The following is a 14,482-nucleotide window of genomic DNA, read 5'->3' on the forward strand; positions in this document are numbered from 1 at the left end:
GCGCAGTGAGTTTAAGAGGTTATTTTTATTATTATTAATTCATTCACCTTTCACTAACAAGGGAAAAGGAAAACTGCTACCCTGGAGCTCCCGCGCTCCCAGAGGAAGGCACCATCATGCCTCTCCAGACGGGTTTCCATAACCGGCGCCACGACCCATCTTTCCCAAGTTGCTTAGTTCCCATGGCTCTACTCCTCATGCCCACCCGGTTTTCCCCAAGACACTACCGGATACTACGGAGGTCACAGAACGACCTGCTGCTCCTTCGTTTCTAGAAGATTTTGGCAATTGGTGGAGGGGAGGGGGGCGAGGAGGGGAGCCTCTGCAGCCTTCGAGAGGCTTTTCAGGCCTCGTGGGACAGTTTGGTCAGGATCTTCGCGCCATGCGACGTAATGAGAACTGTGTGCTCGAACTGGGCGGCCCTGAAACACAAGGCAGCAGTCAGGACGCAAGCGAGCAGAGAGGAGCTCTCTGCGCCCGGCCTGGTGTCCGACCCACCTTCCCTTTCCAAACCAGCAAAGCAGAGAGCAAACACCTTTGGTTGTCTAGGGAGATCACAGTCCATGCATCTTCCAGGACTTTAAATTCAGTGGATCCCTCGGTGATGATTGGCTCTGTAAGAAGGAAAATGTTTACTGCAGTGACCCCATCCGATTCTTGTCAATGCCAAGCATTGTTTCGGTTGAGTACCAAAAAGAGAAGGGGGCGGGGAGAGAGGGGAGGAATGAGGTTTCCCCTCCTCCTCTCAAGTGTCTCACCCACGGGTTCTTGTTGTCATCTTGCAAGGGCTGATAATTGATGCCGCTTACATAGAATACTACAAGCTAAACAGTAGGAAGAGGAAATGCTACGGCATTAAAAAAAATGTATGAAGTTGCCTAGTTCATAATTTTTTAGAGACAGAAGGGCATTTTAATCAAGCCTTAATTAGGACCCTGTGGATAATAACCACCCAAACATCAGTCCCTCTTATAAATACTAGTCAGTTTTAAAAAATATTTGAATTTTAAAAACATGCTTAAAATGTTCATTAATCAGCAAATAACAATTTTCTTATTTCACTCTAATTGCTTCTCCATTAAGTCCCACAGTCAGAAATATGGAGGCCTCTGTGGCCCTAAGTGATTGGAACTTGGTGGTGATACCAATCACCAGATCAGCCAGGAATTGTCTCCCAGAGAGCACATGCCACTTGCTGACAGGGAGCAAGGGACATAATCGCCTCTAGTTACTGGGTGTTAATGAAAAAAAAAAAAAAAACCAAAACAAAACAAAAAAACAAACACATTACTCTGGTAACAGAATTAGATGTTGGATGGCTGCCGTCTTCTAAATGTGTCAGTAAGTATCTGATTTAGGAAGATAGGGCTTGAGGATATTATTTAATCAGATTTACTATGCATCCAAATTATTTCATTATGCTGATTGGCTGTATTAGTCCTTTGCAGTATTGAAGGCTTAGGCCAGTACAAGTTTCCACCCAGGAGCCCCAGCACCCTGAAGAGGAGCCCCTGTATTTACCTATAGTGAATACCATGCCCTCCTCCATGGGTAGATCATTGTTATTCGCTGCAAAAAAAAAAAAAAAATATATATATATATATATATAGGGGGCTGTGATACGAACCAAAGAAGGAAAGACGGCAACAATCAGGGAAGATGGACTGCCTTAAGATTTGTCATTTATTTTCTTTTAGGCTTCTAGACTACTGGCTAATCCCTAAGGGTTAGAAAAAGACTCCCAATCTTCTGCCTTTGTAGTACCAGTGCTCTGAGTCAAGTCTTCCACTCCCTAGCAGCATGCCAAGGCCTGGTAAGAGCAGTCTGGGGATGTCATGTGCCTGTAGATATTCCTCTCCTCTGCCTCTGATGTTCCCCAGGATAGCTGCTACTAGCTCCCTGGTCCCAGTTGGTCCTGGGCCTTGCCTCACCTCTGCCTCAAAAAGTAATGTCTTGGGGAAAGATGCAAAGAAAAGTCAGGTTGGAGCGGAAGGCAGGGTCTCCATCCTCAAATAACTCAAGGCACTGGCAGTGGGTGGGGGTACATGGCTCTTCAGGCCTTTGCAATATCTCATCTCTACTGCTTTTGAGCTGCCTCAGGTGGAGCTCTTTGGCCTAAAGAGATTTTATCCTACTGGATCTCTAGAGAGGGTTCTAGGCAGTACCTGGCCTAGAAAGATGGCCATTTGCCATCTTTCCTGGTGTTTGGTCCTTGTCTGAATGTACACCCCATTTGGGACTCCTCCATGTAGGTGGTTCCTACTTTAACCCATATCCTATCACTCCTTAGGGGCCACTCCTGCCTTCTCATTGTAGGTGCACACCCAAGCAGTGAAAAACAGGAGATTCTTAGGAAGGAATACAAGGGTGGGCATAATGTAGAAATCACTGAAAAGTACATGCTGCTAAATATACCAGCTGTCAACGCAGTGTAGGATGCAATGAAATTTAACCACAACAGTCAGTATTAGAAAAGAGGATAGGAAAACAGAAAACAGTCATATGTGCATGGTTTGGGGATTTAGCTCAGTGGAAAAGCACTTGCCTAGCAAGTACAAGGCCCTGAGCCCAGTCCTCAGCTTTGCAAACACACACACACACACACACACACACACACCCCAGAAAAAAAAAGAAAAAGAAGATTGAAACAGTCATATGTGCATGCTGCTGGAAGTGACGTGTGGTTTTCAGTAACTTTTTCTAGACAAATATTCCCTGTGTCTCGCAGTCATGCACCTTTCAGGAGAAAACAAAAATGCAAAAATAAACCTTATTTGGGGATTGAAACTGCTGGGCTCTAATCTGGTAGCATAGTAATATATTGCTAAATTTTGTAGATAGCTCACACTTGCAAACAGACAACTGTACATACATGAGAGTGTGGATTCTGAGTGAGAGGAAGAACTTTAGGAGCAAAGAAAGCTATCTTATCAAAAGAGCTTCCAAAGTGAGTTTCTTACCATGATGCCAAATTTCTGGATGTCCATGAAAATAAGATCCTATTCCATGTCCCACGAAATAAGGACAGACTTGTAAACCATTCTGATGAGTTATATGGCTTTGAAGTAACCACAGATATTTACCTAAATTAAATGTTTGTAATGCATACTAAGATAAAAAGAAAGTCACTTTAAAATATTCTCTGAAAAAGAAAAACAAATTCTATTTAGAGTCAGATAACATTAACATTTTCTTTATTCTGGAACAATTTTAATTTTGCCAATACTTATTATTAGCAACTCCCTTTGGATATATGAATTAAGTAGCCATGTAAATAACTAGCCATGTAGTTTGAGTCACTTAGTACAGCTTTGGTCATTTTTAGATAAGAAATGAATATGTATACATAAAAGCATAGATTATACAGACATATCTTTATATATTTAAGATATATGTGGATAATGCAGACAATAAAACCTACCTGCTATTTTACAGCTTTATAGGTAAATTACTGTGCAATTACTACTAATTTGGGAACTAAACAGAAGAAAATTACAATGTACAAATATGACTTTCTACTATGGATTCTTCTGATCTATTTCAAAATATTTTACATTTTATAGACACAAAACAGAAAAGATCAAGTCTGCTTTGTTAATATGACTTTTTAAATCTTTAGTTGTACAAAAGGGTTTTAATTCAATGTGTTAATTTATGAGTGCAATGTACCTTGATCAGTGTTACTCCTTAATATTCTTGAAACATTCCAAAACTTTTGATTGCTTTGGAGTTTTACTCAAGACCTACCCCATTAACAAAATTCATAAAGAATGTTTTTTTAATCACTATGTTTATGAGATGCTAATGCTGATTCCAGGTTCTAAATGCTTCATTAGTTATTTAGGATATAAATGTTTTCAATAAAATCTAGCATATAGAATTCCACCTAAAAACATCTACAAGGCTGAAAAGTGTGTGTTGAAATTGGGGTAATATATTGATTCCTGAGAACACTAGATTTACACATTATAAATCACTAATGATTTATATTTCCATATGGATGAAGTAGTTGCCAGCAGATTCTAGGTTTAACATGAACCCTTTTAGCCAGCAGCTTTGTGGACATTCATTGCCATATGCACTTTTTAAAACTTTTGTTACTGAGACAATCTCAGGGTGTAACCCAAATTTGAACTTGTGATCCTCCTGCTGGGATCACAGTCATGTATCACCATGCCTGGATTAATTTTTAAAAACATTTTTTAACAATACTAAGATTTGTAAGATATCTTCACTTAGACAAGGATGTCACTATAACCAGCAGATAGCAATTTCTCATTGAGATTTACTTTTGATGTCGCTGATAGTGCCGAAATAGGTATGTTATGCATACATCGAGGACAGGAATAAATCCATGTTTTTATTCCTTAAGTTGTATTTTAACTTACTATTATTTCTGTGGGTAGCTACACTTTGGGCAAGAGGTACAAAATCTTTTCTAAGGTGTTTTTATTTGTTCCACACAAGTTCTGAATTGAAACTGAGGATGGAGAGTGGATGCAGGGTGGAAGAGAGATGATTAAGTAAGCCATTATAGTCTAGATTGCTTTTTTTTTTTCTTAAAAGAATAACTGCTCCCTAAACCTATAAATTGTGTTAGTTCAGGCTCAACAAACCTCAGTGTTTCAAAAAGCATTCAATAAAAACTATTCTATTTTCTTTTCTGAAGAAAAAAAATCTAGGGTTTTTTTCTCCCCCCAAGGACCTAACTGATTGGCAGGCATCACAGCTACATCTTATATGTGTGTTACAATGGCAATCTTCATTTTAATTTCCGATGAGAGGAGAGGAAGAAAGCCCACTCTGAAAACCTTTGGAGTCCCTCCCCCCATCATACCTCTTATTCCTCTTTATAAAAGAAGCTGTGCAATTACTAGGTGGCTAAAGATATCTGAGTGCATTCTCCTACAACAATTTACTCCTGGGGTCCTGCTGGAACTTCTGGTTACAGGAGTATCATAGAATCTATGTGTCATGGATTCAAAGGTTAGGGGATTTCACAGCCATGTAAAAAGAGAAAAAGAACAGGAACAATTTCCTTAGTTCCTTGGTTGAGTTCTCAGTTCAATGCTGATTCCCTAAAGCTAAAAATATACTCTGTTCGATTTTCAGAGTATATTCCCTTTGGATTGGGAGTTCGTTTTTAATATACACATACTGGGACTAAATGAGATCAACTCTTATTAATATGTGTAATTACCATTTAAAAGCATGTTCCTTCAACTATTTTGGGATACATAGGGAGCACAAGATTATTTGCCTGACTGTAGGGTTTCAACTGGACTTCATATTGATTATCCAAGTGACTTGTAGCAGCAACTTCTACTCTTCTAACAGGAAAGCAAAGGCTGGTCACCTTAATTATGGCATGCTCTGTTGGGAGAGTAGAAATAGTAGAATAGGCAGGAATTTCCAAGAAGAGCCACATTTGTTCCTCAATATCAGCCTACTACAGGACCACAACCCATTTCTGAGCATGGGGTTTTCTTGCCTTGAACATTTCATGGATGAAATCTTCCTTCTCTTTGCTGGAATCTACTGAAATGAACTCCCCTGACATTACCTTTTTGGTTCTGATTTCCTGTAACTACAAATCCTTTAAGGCATCTATCTATTCATTTATGATTTGAAGCCTTTCATTTGGAATGCTGGGGGAAAGAGAAGAGAAAGAAGGTATATAAAGGTAGTTTATTAACTTACTTTTCAATTACACTGTATTATTAAGTTCATGTTTTACTTACAGTTTATATTTGAAAAGGAATTTATTTTAAGGAATTTCTTGTGATCATTTTCTTCAGTTTATGATGTAATTGGACTCATTTAAAGTATTGTCTAGTAAGTACAATTTCTTAATAATTTTAGCAACATGTGGACTAAAAATATATTCCCCAAGAGGGCAGAGGAGTACTATGTTTAAGTACATGTTCTCATAAAGATATGAAAATGCATGTGGAAATAGCTTTGTTGCCATTTTTACATGAATTCTATAAGCAACACTAATCTCCAAAGGGTCACATCTCTAATCAAGGATCTTAAATGGCACTTAATAAGTTATAGAATTTTACTTTAATTTCATGTATTTTTCACTTAACTAGTAGCTTCTGAATAAAGGAATGCATAAAACCAAGGATTCCCTGTAATGACAGGAATGTTTACATATAATTAGTAATATTTTTGAAAGCCAACAACTGTTTTCCAAAGAGTATTACATTTTTTTTGTTTCAAACTGGATCACAAATTACTGTGTTTTTCTTACAATGGTGCTGAACTTTTATTTGTGGTTTTCTGTTTTTGAAAAGCAGACATGATGGATTGAAATAAAAGATAATTTATTGCAATGCTTACTTTCATGTGCAGAGAGAAGCAGTGTAATTGTAATTTACAGTAGCTGTCAAGAAAAATCCATCACAGATGACATTAAAATGACTTATTTTGCCTGAGCCACTTATTGTTTAAATGTGCATAATCTAATAGAGATTATTTTTAAAAATCTGCCTTATATATTGTTCTAAATTAATATCAAAACATATACTTATGAATTAAACATTAAAAACCATTTATTGATACTTTCATCATGACATTTACAACTATAAGTTTGAATTATTTTTCATTAAACTGTCATATATTTGTGAGGCATGGATCTACACATTCATGATATTCTCACACCTACTGATAATATAATGTAAAGTTTAAAAACAGAGAATTATAAATATTATAAAATAAGTGGAGTCATGGTGAGTATGGTAACACTATGGCCTAAAGATCACCAGGTATCACTCACAAGACAAAAGGGAACAGAGAAAACTCTCTGCACAAAATTATTTTAGCGGATATTTCTTCAGAGACAATGCCTTATTCTTTAGGTTTTAGAGGAGAATTTCAATTTTCCTGCAGAAATCTCAAGGTTTTGAGTAAACAAGAAGCTTGAATGTCCATTTCAGAGTGTAGATGGAGAGTATGCAAAGATGGTGAATAACTTAAAACAAACAAGAACAAGTTGAAAGATGTTTGTAAACCTTTGGTCTGTAAATATTTGAAGTACTGTTTGGCTCAAAGGTGTATATCACTTGTTTATTTACACCCTTAAGATCTTGCCTGCATCAGAAAAAGCAAAAACAATAGATGCCCAGAAACACTGCTTTAACATATCAGAAGAAACATTTGTTAGAATTGAGGCCAGCTTCCTCATCAGCGGCAGACATAAACCATCTAAATAATGAAATGCATTAGGGTAAAAGAAAAAAGTTCATTGTCTATTATTTTCCACGTAGTTTTCTATGTGCAGTTGTTGGGACTGATCTGGTTTTCAAAGGAGCTTGTTCATGCAAATTCATATTCTGCAAAAACTGACCTTTGAATCCAGATAGCTAAAATCCAATGTCACTGTCAATTCTACTCTTCTTCTTCTTCTTCTTTTTTTTTTTTTTATGTAGCTAGAATTAATGTAGTGAATATGTAATGAAATGCATTATCCTGCATGGAGATTTATCAGATTTTCCAACTGAATGCTATGCTTTGCTAGTACTAGCTGGAGTTCACCTGCATGTTGGTGTGGCGTGTGGCTCTTTTTTGTAAAGAGTTAAGTCGTACACAAAAAAAGGGAACAAAGGTCAGCACCCAGCCACCACTTGAATGTGAGATTTTTCTTTTTATTCCCCTTGATGTATACTAGGCTCTGTGTTATTAGTCTTAATGATGGAAAATTGTAGTGTTGATACAAATCTTTTTTTCAAAGTAGTAGGCGGGAGCTCCATTTGTTAGTAAGTTTTTTTTGTGACTAAAAGCCACGGACAGTACATTTATGTAGCAGTAAAAGGCCTAGATGCTCTTTCCATAGCAGAGCTAATTATTCCTACTGTGACCTTACTGATCTAGCCTGTTCCTAGTACATCTCATCTGCACGCCTGTTCCTCTGTGTAGATGGTGTCAGAGAATATGAAAAACCCTATAATGAAACCATTTTCATGATGGAGAAAGGCTACTGGAGTTGCACTTGCTACAAAGAGGCTCAATTATATGAGTAATTGTGATAATTTTCTACATTCATAGCCTTCAATGGGGAAAAAAGAATGAGAGCCACAAAGGAAAATTACTTTAACAAGAAAGTACAGAGAGTAAAAATGGAAGAAGAGACAAAAAGGGGAAAAAATAACCAGAAAAAAAGTTTAAAAAATAGATCTGGAGGGAGGAATAGCGAGACAGGGAGAACAACAGAAATGCTCAAAAGCCCATGTGCAGCTGTGTTGCACAATTAAATTGAATTTTTTTTCTGCAGTTGATGAATGTGACTACTGCAAATGTGCCTCTGTAGTTAGCTATCATTTGTTGTTCCGTGACAGGAAAAGGATAATTACCTCTCAGAGAGAATCAAAGGCTGACATGCCCTTTAGACACAGCCATGAATGCAGAGCTCGATAGAATGCTTGAATAAGAATCTAGTGTTCTCTGCCCCCTTCTACTGAAGAATAAATTTTGTTAAAATGCAAGAGCACCACCAGTAAATTTGTTGAACCCTAGGTGTTCAAAAATATGAGGTGCATCTATCGACTCATCCCATTTGCAAAAATAAAACTGCATTTTGAATTCATTTCTATTATATTCATGGACAGTAAGATAGTGAGATATGCATTAAATTTCTTTTCCCAGTAGGGGTCTGATTCAACATTTCCTATGAAAGAACAGAGAGACACTATCCTTTTTTCCCAGGCTAGTTAGCCTATAATTTAAAACTGTCAAAAACACAATTTTGTTCAAAGTCTTCAATAAAAGCTTCTCGGATAAAACCCAAAGAGATTTTACTAAAGTTTGATTCAGACACTGTTACAATATTTTTAAAGCCATAAATACATTTAACTGATATTTTACTGCCTTTTTTCTTAAAGTATTTGAAGGCGTATGCAGAAAGAGGCAGCATCTTTTCAAGGTGACTAAGCTCTCCATCCTTTGGACAAATGGGAAGTGTTCAAAGGTTCAAATTAATGAGAACAGTACTTGAAAGGGTACTGATGTGATCATCTTTTAACAAAATGTGTTACTTTTAAATGAAAACACATATTTTACATGGCAACTTCACAACATTTAGGGAAAGAAAAGCCTGAATAAAAGTAACAGATTATAAAGAAAAGTCTTGAATTCAGAAAATAGGCATACATACACTCAAAAAACAAACATAGGATACTGTGTAGAAAATAAACAATGCCTCCCCACCCCTCCCACCCCCTCCAAAAGACAGAAGACCACTCTTTTAGGCTATTTGCTAATCTAATTTGAAAGGTAAGGATTGCCTGAGTTAATACTTTTTATCTTTGTATCATAGATAAAAACTGTTTCATACTTTACTTCATTTTCTTGTAAAACTTAGCTTTTCGTATTTACTCTCCAATGGGTCGGGATGCTTCAGCCCCTTCTTAGGTACTGTATTTCATATTTGGTGTGTTTTTGAGTAAAGAATATCACAGACCAAACATGTCAAGCTAAAACAAGAGCAGCATAAGTTTTGCTTGCTGCTTCAATAAGTTTCTCTGCTGACCCTGTATAATTCACTTTTTAAAAATCTTTTTCTTTTTTTTTCCTTCAGCCCACAGAACAATATTGCAGTCTGGCAGTTCACCTACTGATATCAGACTGAAATGATGGTTCTGAATCATAAAACATGTCATCAACTTTATACCAAGCCACCAATAACCTTTGTACCATTTGCCAACCCTCCCTTTACTTGTCAGTATAAGGCTTACCTGATTGTGTTTCCAATTACAGAGAAGGGGGCCCCAGCTCTGCAAGCAGCAATTGCTTCATCTCTACACCTCCTGGCAACCTCCACTAACTTTTTACCACATTCATCCACATTGCCCACCAAAAATGTCTCCGAGGTGTCTCCATGGTAGCCATTATAATAGACCTGAATACAGGCAGAAAATTTAAAATACATTTATGCTTAAAAATCTAGTCTAAGTATATATAGTGTTCATGTATGTATTTAATAAATTCATGTGTTTACATTTCCAGAATTGTTGTTCATTTGTCTACATACTGTATAGTGAGACCTCAGTGCAATGTAAAAGATGAAGTTATTCAACAATACTGAAGAATATGTTGTTGCTAATAAAAGCAAAAACATGATTAGCATTGCTATTTCATCATTATGACTAGCAATACTATTGTAACATCTTGATTCTTCATTTTGTTTTTGAGGAAGTCAAAACTATACATACAAAAATTAGTGATCACAGTATCTTGACCTACAATTACAATAGATCTAGAAAACTAAGTATTTAACATATTAAAAGTTTCTTCAGTACCATGAAGATTTACATGATCTTTCATTTACCAGTTCTATATTTGGAAGTGATACATAATGACAAGAAGAAATAAAATGACATGTCAGCATTATAATGGATGTTAGGATAATTTAGTTGCAACATTTGAAGTGTAGGAATGAGCAATGTTACAGAAAAATTCTACGTCTAGAGAGATGAAATCTTAATCAAGTGTTCCAGGTATTCCAGAGAGCAGAATGTTAACAAAAAAACCCACTGTAGATGGATTTTTTAAAAAGAATCAATACATAACAAAACAGGCTTAAATGTAACATTACATAAGGTATAATTTTATTGGTCTTCAATGATTCATAATTCCTACAGTATCTTGAAAGACATCAGATTCATTATTTTAAAAAAATCAATGATTCTGAAACACTATAATAAATACGAAAGGCAGAGGGACTGATGAACAATATATTAGTCTTTGGATGTAGCATGGTATTTACATTTTGCATAAATTTGTCCTAATTATTTTTACAGTTTTCTCATAAAGTAGAATTCAGAAACTATTAATTAAAAATATAATTATCTGAGTTTTCCAACTATTTTAATACTAAATTAAATGATTTTCAGGTTGTTAGGTAACAGGCTCAGATAAGAAACTTGTTTGGTGAAAGAATATGGAGGTAGATTCAAATTAAAGTAACATATTGTTGCTTTTATTCAAGTATTTTCACTACTATATCGAACTGTCTTAGTTTCCTTCCAATAGAGGTAATTTTTATATACAATTTTCCACTTATAGTCCTTTACAATACAGGAAAGTATAAGTTTTGATTTTATATACAAGAATATAAAGTTTGCTAATTTAAGAGTATTACAGAAAAAATGTTAACTGAATGTTTATGCAACCATTTTGAGGGGGTCCTTTCCTTCCTTCTTTCATGGTACTGGTTTAGGGCCTTGTACTTGCTAGGCAGGTGCTCTACCAATTGAACCATGCCTCTAGACCTATGAGACGTTTTTTGTCTAAGACTGAGACTCAAACTTAGTATCTGATGCTTGCTTTTGCATATTGGCTGGTACTCTACCACCTAAGACATGCCTGCAAACCAAAACCTGTTTATTTGAAGTAAAAATATATCACTATAATTTTTTAAAATTTGCTATCTCATATTCCTTTTTGGTACCTTTCAAACTGACTACTTTAATCAATACATATGGAATACAATATTTTTTAAAGTCTGAGGTAGTCATTTGTAACTACTGTTTGTTTCCACAAAGTATTCTTGTTTGTCTTTCATTTAATAAGTATTTATTTATTTAATTTTATTTTTTTTGTTGGTTGTGGGGCCTGAACTCTGGGCCTGGGCGCTGTCCCTCAGCTCTTCAGCTCAAGGCCAGTGCTCTACCACTTGAGCCACAGCGTCACTTCCGGCTTTTTCATTTTTGCTTATGTGGTGCTGAGGAATCGAACCCAGGGCCTCAGGGGTAGAATGCTAGCCTTGAGCTGAAGAGCTGAGGGACAGCGCTCAGGCCCAGAGTTCAGGCCCCACGACTGGATCACCCGAAAAAAAATGTAAATAAGTATTTATTGAACAACTACTATGACCCACATTGTCTTTTTTAAAAAAAATTAACCTTGAAGAAAATCCATTTTCTTATGATACATACTAGACATAAATATCAGTAAAATGTAATGAGTTTTTTCTGCAAGAAGTTAGGACTTGGTAACAGAAATCTTTGGTTTAAAAAATATTTCAGTTGGGCACCAGTGGCTCACACTTGTAATCCTAGCTACTCAGGAGGCTGAGATTTAAGGCTTATAGCTGAAAGCTACCTCAGGCAGAAAAATCTATGAGAATTTTATCACCAATAAATTACTCCGAAACTTGAAGTGGAGATGTGGCTCAAAGTGGTAGAGTGCTAGCCTTGAGCACAAAAGCTCAGAGACAGCATCTAGGCCCTGAGTTCAAGCCCCATGATCAATAACAGCAACAACAAAAATTCATAAGAAATTTAGTTTGTTAGCAGTGGCTTGTGCCTGTAATCCTAGCTACTCAGGAGGTTGAGATCTGTGGATCAAAGTTCAAAGTCATCCCAGGCAGTAAAGTCCATAATTAATCACCAAAATTTGGAAGTGGGGATGTGGCTCAAGAGGAAGAGTACTGGGCTGGGCAGGTGGCTCAGTGGTACAGTGCTAGCCTTGCTATGCCTTAGGCCCTGGGTTCGATTCCTCAGCATCACATAAGCAAAAAGAAACAAGCTGGAAGTGGCGCTGTGGCTCAAGTGGTAGAGCGCTAGCCTTGAGCTGAAGAGCTGAGGGGCAGAGCCCAGGCCCAGAGTTCAGGCCCCAGGACCGGACCCCCCACCCCCCCCCCCAAAAAAAGAGGAAGAGTACTGGCCCTGAGTGATAGATAAAGCTAGGGAACAGCAGCTAGGCCCTGAATTCAAGCACCAGTACTGCCTCCCCCAAGAGAAAGAAATATGAAATTGTTTATACATTTTTTGAAGATTGTGTCCATTTCATTCAAGCTTCAATATTTTATTAGAAGATGACTATGGGAGATGATAAATGTAAAACCTTAAAATCAGATTCAGTATAAACTAAAAATATATTAGGAAAATTTTTATTTCTGACACACTTCAGTGAAAAGCCTTAAGTGATTCTGATTGGGAAGATATCAATAGGATAAGTAGAACAAATGTTCATTTATTCTAAATAGGACAAAATGACACAGGAAATAATATCAGCAATAAAAGAATCTTTACCTATATCCTGTACAAATTGATATGAGAAAAAAAGGTTGAATTAATTTAAACAACTAAAATTTTGACTGAATTCAACTACTGGATGGCTATTTCCATCTCCTCATTCTTACCTAAGTTACATAGATGGATATTAAAATACTAAAAAATTCCTCATTCATAAAAACTTTATTCCTTGAATGGCACTGATCACAAACAGTTCTTATTAATGTTTACATTTTGTTTATTTAAAGTCTTTTAATCTTAACTGTACAGATTTTATTTATAATCTCCAGAATCCAAAGGTACTATTAAAAATTATAATCAAATGAACACAAGTGATCCAAGTCCGAGAATAGTGAAATACTACAAAAATTAGAAAAGAGTGTAGCTTATATAATTGGAAGTCCCTATGTTAAACTACTGAGGCTTGTTATTTCAAAGAAAAAACACTAATTATTCAGTGAAAACTTCAGTTTAGAGAGAAAACAACTCTGCTTGTATGTTTTGAGCTCAAGGCTTTCTATACCATAAATGGTACACAATGTTACCTTCAGGGATTTTAATAAATCTAGGGAACACTGCTAGCAAAAGAGTTGCTGTCCAAATAGACTGACACACAGGCCAATGTAGCCCCTAATGACAGAGTAAGATAATGACAGGCCCCACTCAAAATCAGCAGGAAGAGGAAGATCAATCTTGGCAGAGTGAAGGAGAAATGCTGGCTTTCTTCGTGTTAGCTCATCTCATACATATCTAGCTTCACCAGCTGCCCAGTGCTATGGCGCTCTGCATTAACTACACAGTGGATCAATAACAATTACACCTTCTCAAAAACATGACACATAGCAGGATTGGGTTGACATTTCACTTAGGCCAACATTGATCTCAGTGCATCTGATTCCAGCCCTAAATTCAAGTCAGGCCTGAGTTTACTTGGAATAAACACAGAGTTAAAGACAAAAAAGGAAACCAGCTGCTTGCGTCTGGGGCTAGAAGTAAACAGCATTTCTACCAGTGCAGTTCACATTTTCAATCCACTTCTTCCTGTTGCTACTAGCAATTCTGAAGGTGATCAAAGACTATTTTTTATATGATTTACTCACTGTGACATCAATGTTGATAATATCTCCATCCTGAAGAGGTCGACTAAAACATAAACAGAAAAAAATTGTGATAAACAAATATGGTGATAGGCAGATCTCAATAAAAGGAATATAAAGATAAATAACTAATGATTACTATAACAAGCTCAATGAGTTGCAATAATCTGGAGTGAAGGAGGAATAAATGAGAAAGTGTATCTGACCTTTATCTTATATAACTTACACCACATTTTAGAAGTAGGATATGAAAAGAACATATTGCCATTGTTTAAGAAGTGACCGTTCTTTCAAAGTATGTATTTAAGACTAAACTCAGTGTAGAGTACCTCCTTAGCATCTGCAAGGCCTTGGGTTTGATTCCTAGTGCTA

At 36.4% G+C, this 14,482-nt stretch overlaps 1 protein-coding gene across 2 annotated transcripts in view; it reads right to left on the reverse strand.

The window, feature by feature from the left end:
• Metap1d (methionyl aminopeptidase type 1D, mitochondrial) overlaps positions 1-14,482 on the reverse strand; it is a 99,204-nt gene that overhangs the window by 17,151 nt on the left and 67,571 nt on the right. Inside the window, exons 5-10 of one of the 2 annotated variants that reach the window (XM_042694168.1) lie at positions 14,114-14,156; positions 9,735-9,898; positions 2,961-3,058; positions 1,522-1,569; positions 536-614; positions 327-422 (exon numbers count right to left, since the gene is read on the reverse strand). In XM_042694168.1, coding sequence (XP_042550102.1) covers positions 344-422; positions 536-614; positions 1,522-1,569; positions 2,961-3,058; positions 9,735-9,898; positions 14,114-14,156 — 511 coding nt within the window. In that variant the 3' untranslated portion in view covers positions 327-343. Of the gene's footprint in view, positions 1-6; positions 423-535; positions 615-1,521; positions 1,570-2,960; positions 3,059-9,734; positions 9,899-14,113; positions 14,157-14,482 lie in introns of those variants that run through there. The other variant, XM_042694166.1, reaches the window with a different exon arrangement.

This window comes from Dipodomys spectabilis, unplaced genomic scaffold, assembly GCF_019054845.1.
Source record: "Dipodomys spectabilis isolate Male_0828 unplaced genomic scaffold, ASM1905484v1 ptg000174l, whole genome shotgun sequence".
NCBI classification, from domain to species: Eukaryota; Metazoa; Chordata; class Mammalia; order Rodentia; family Heteromyidae; genus Dipodomys; species Dipodomys spectabilis.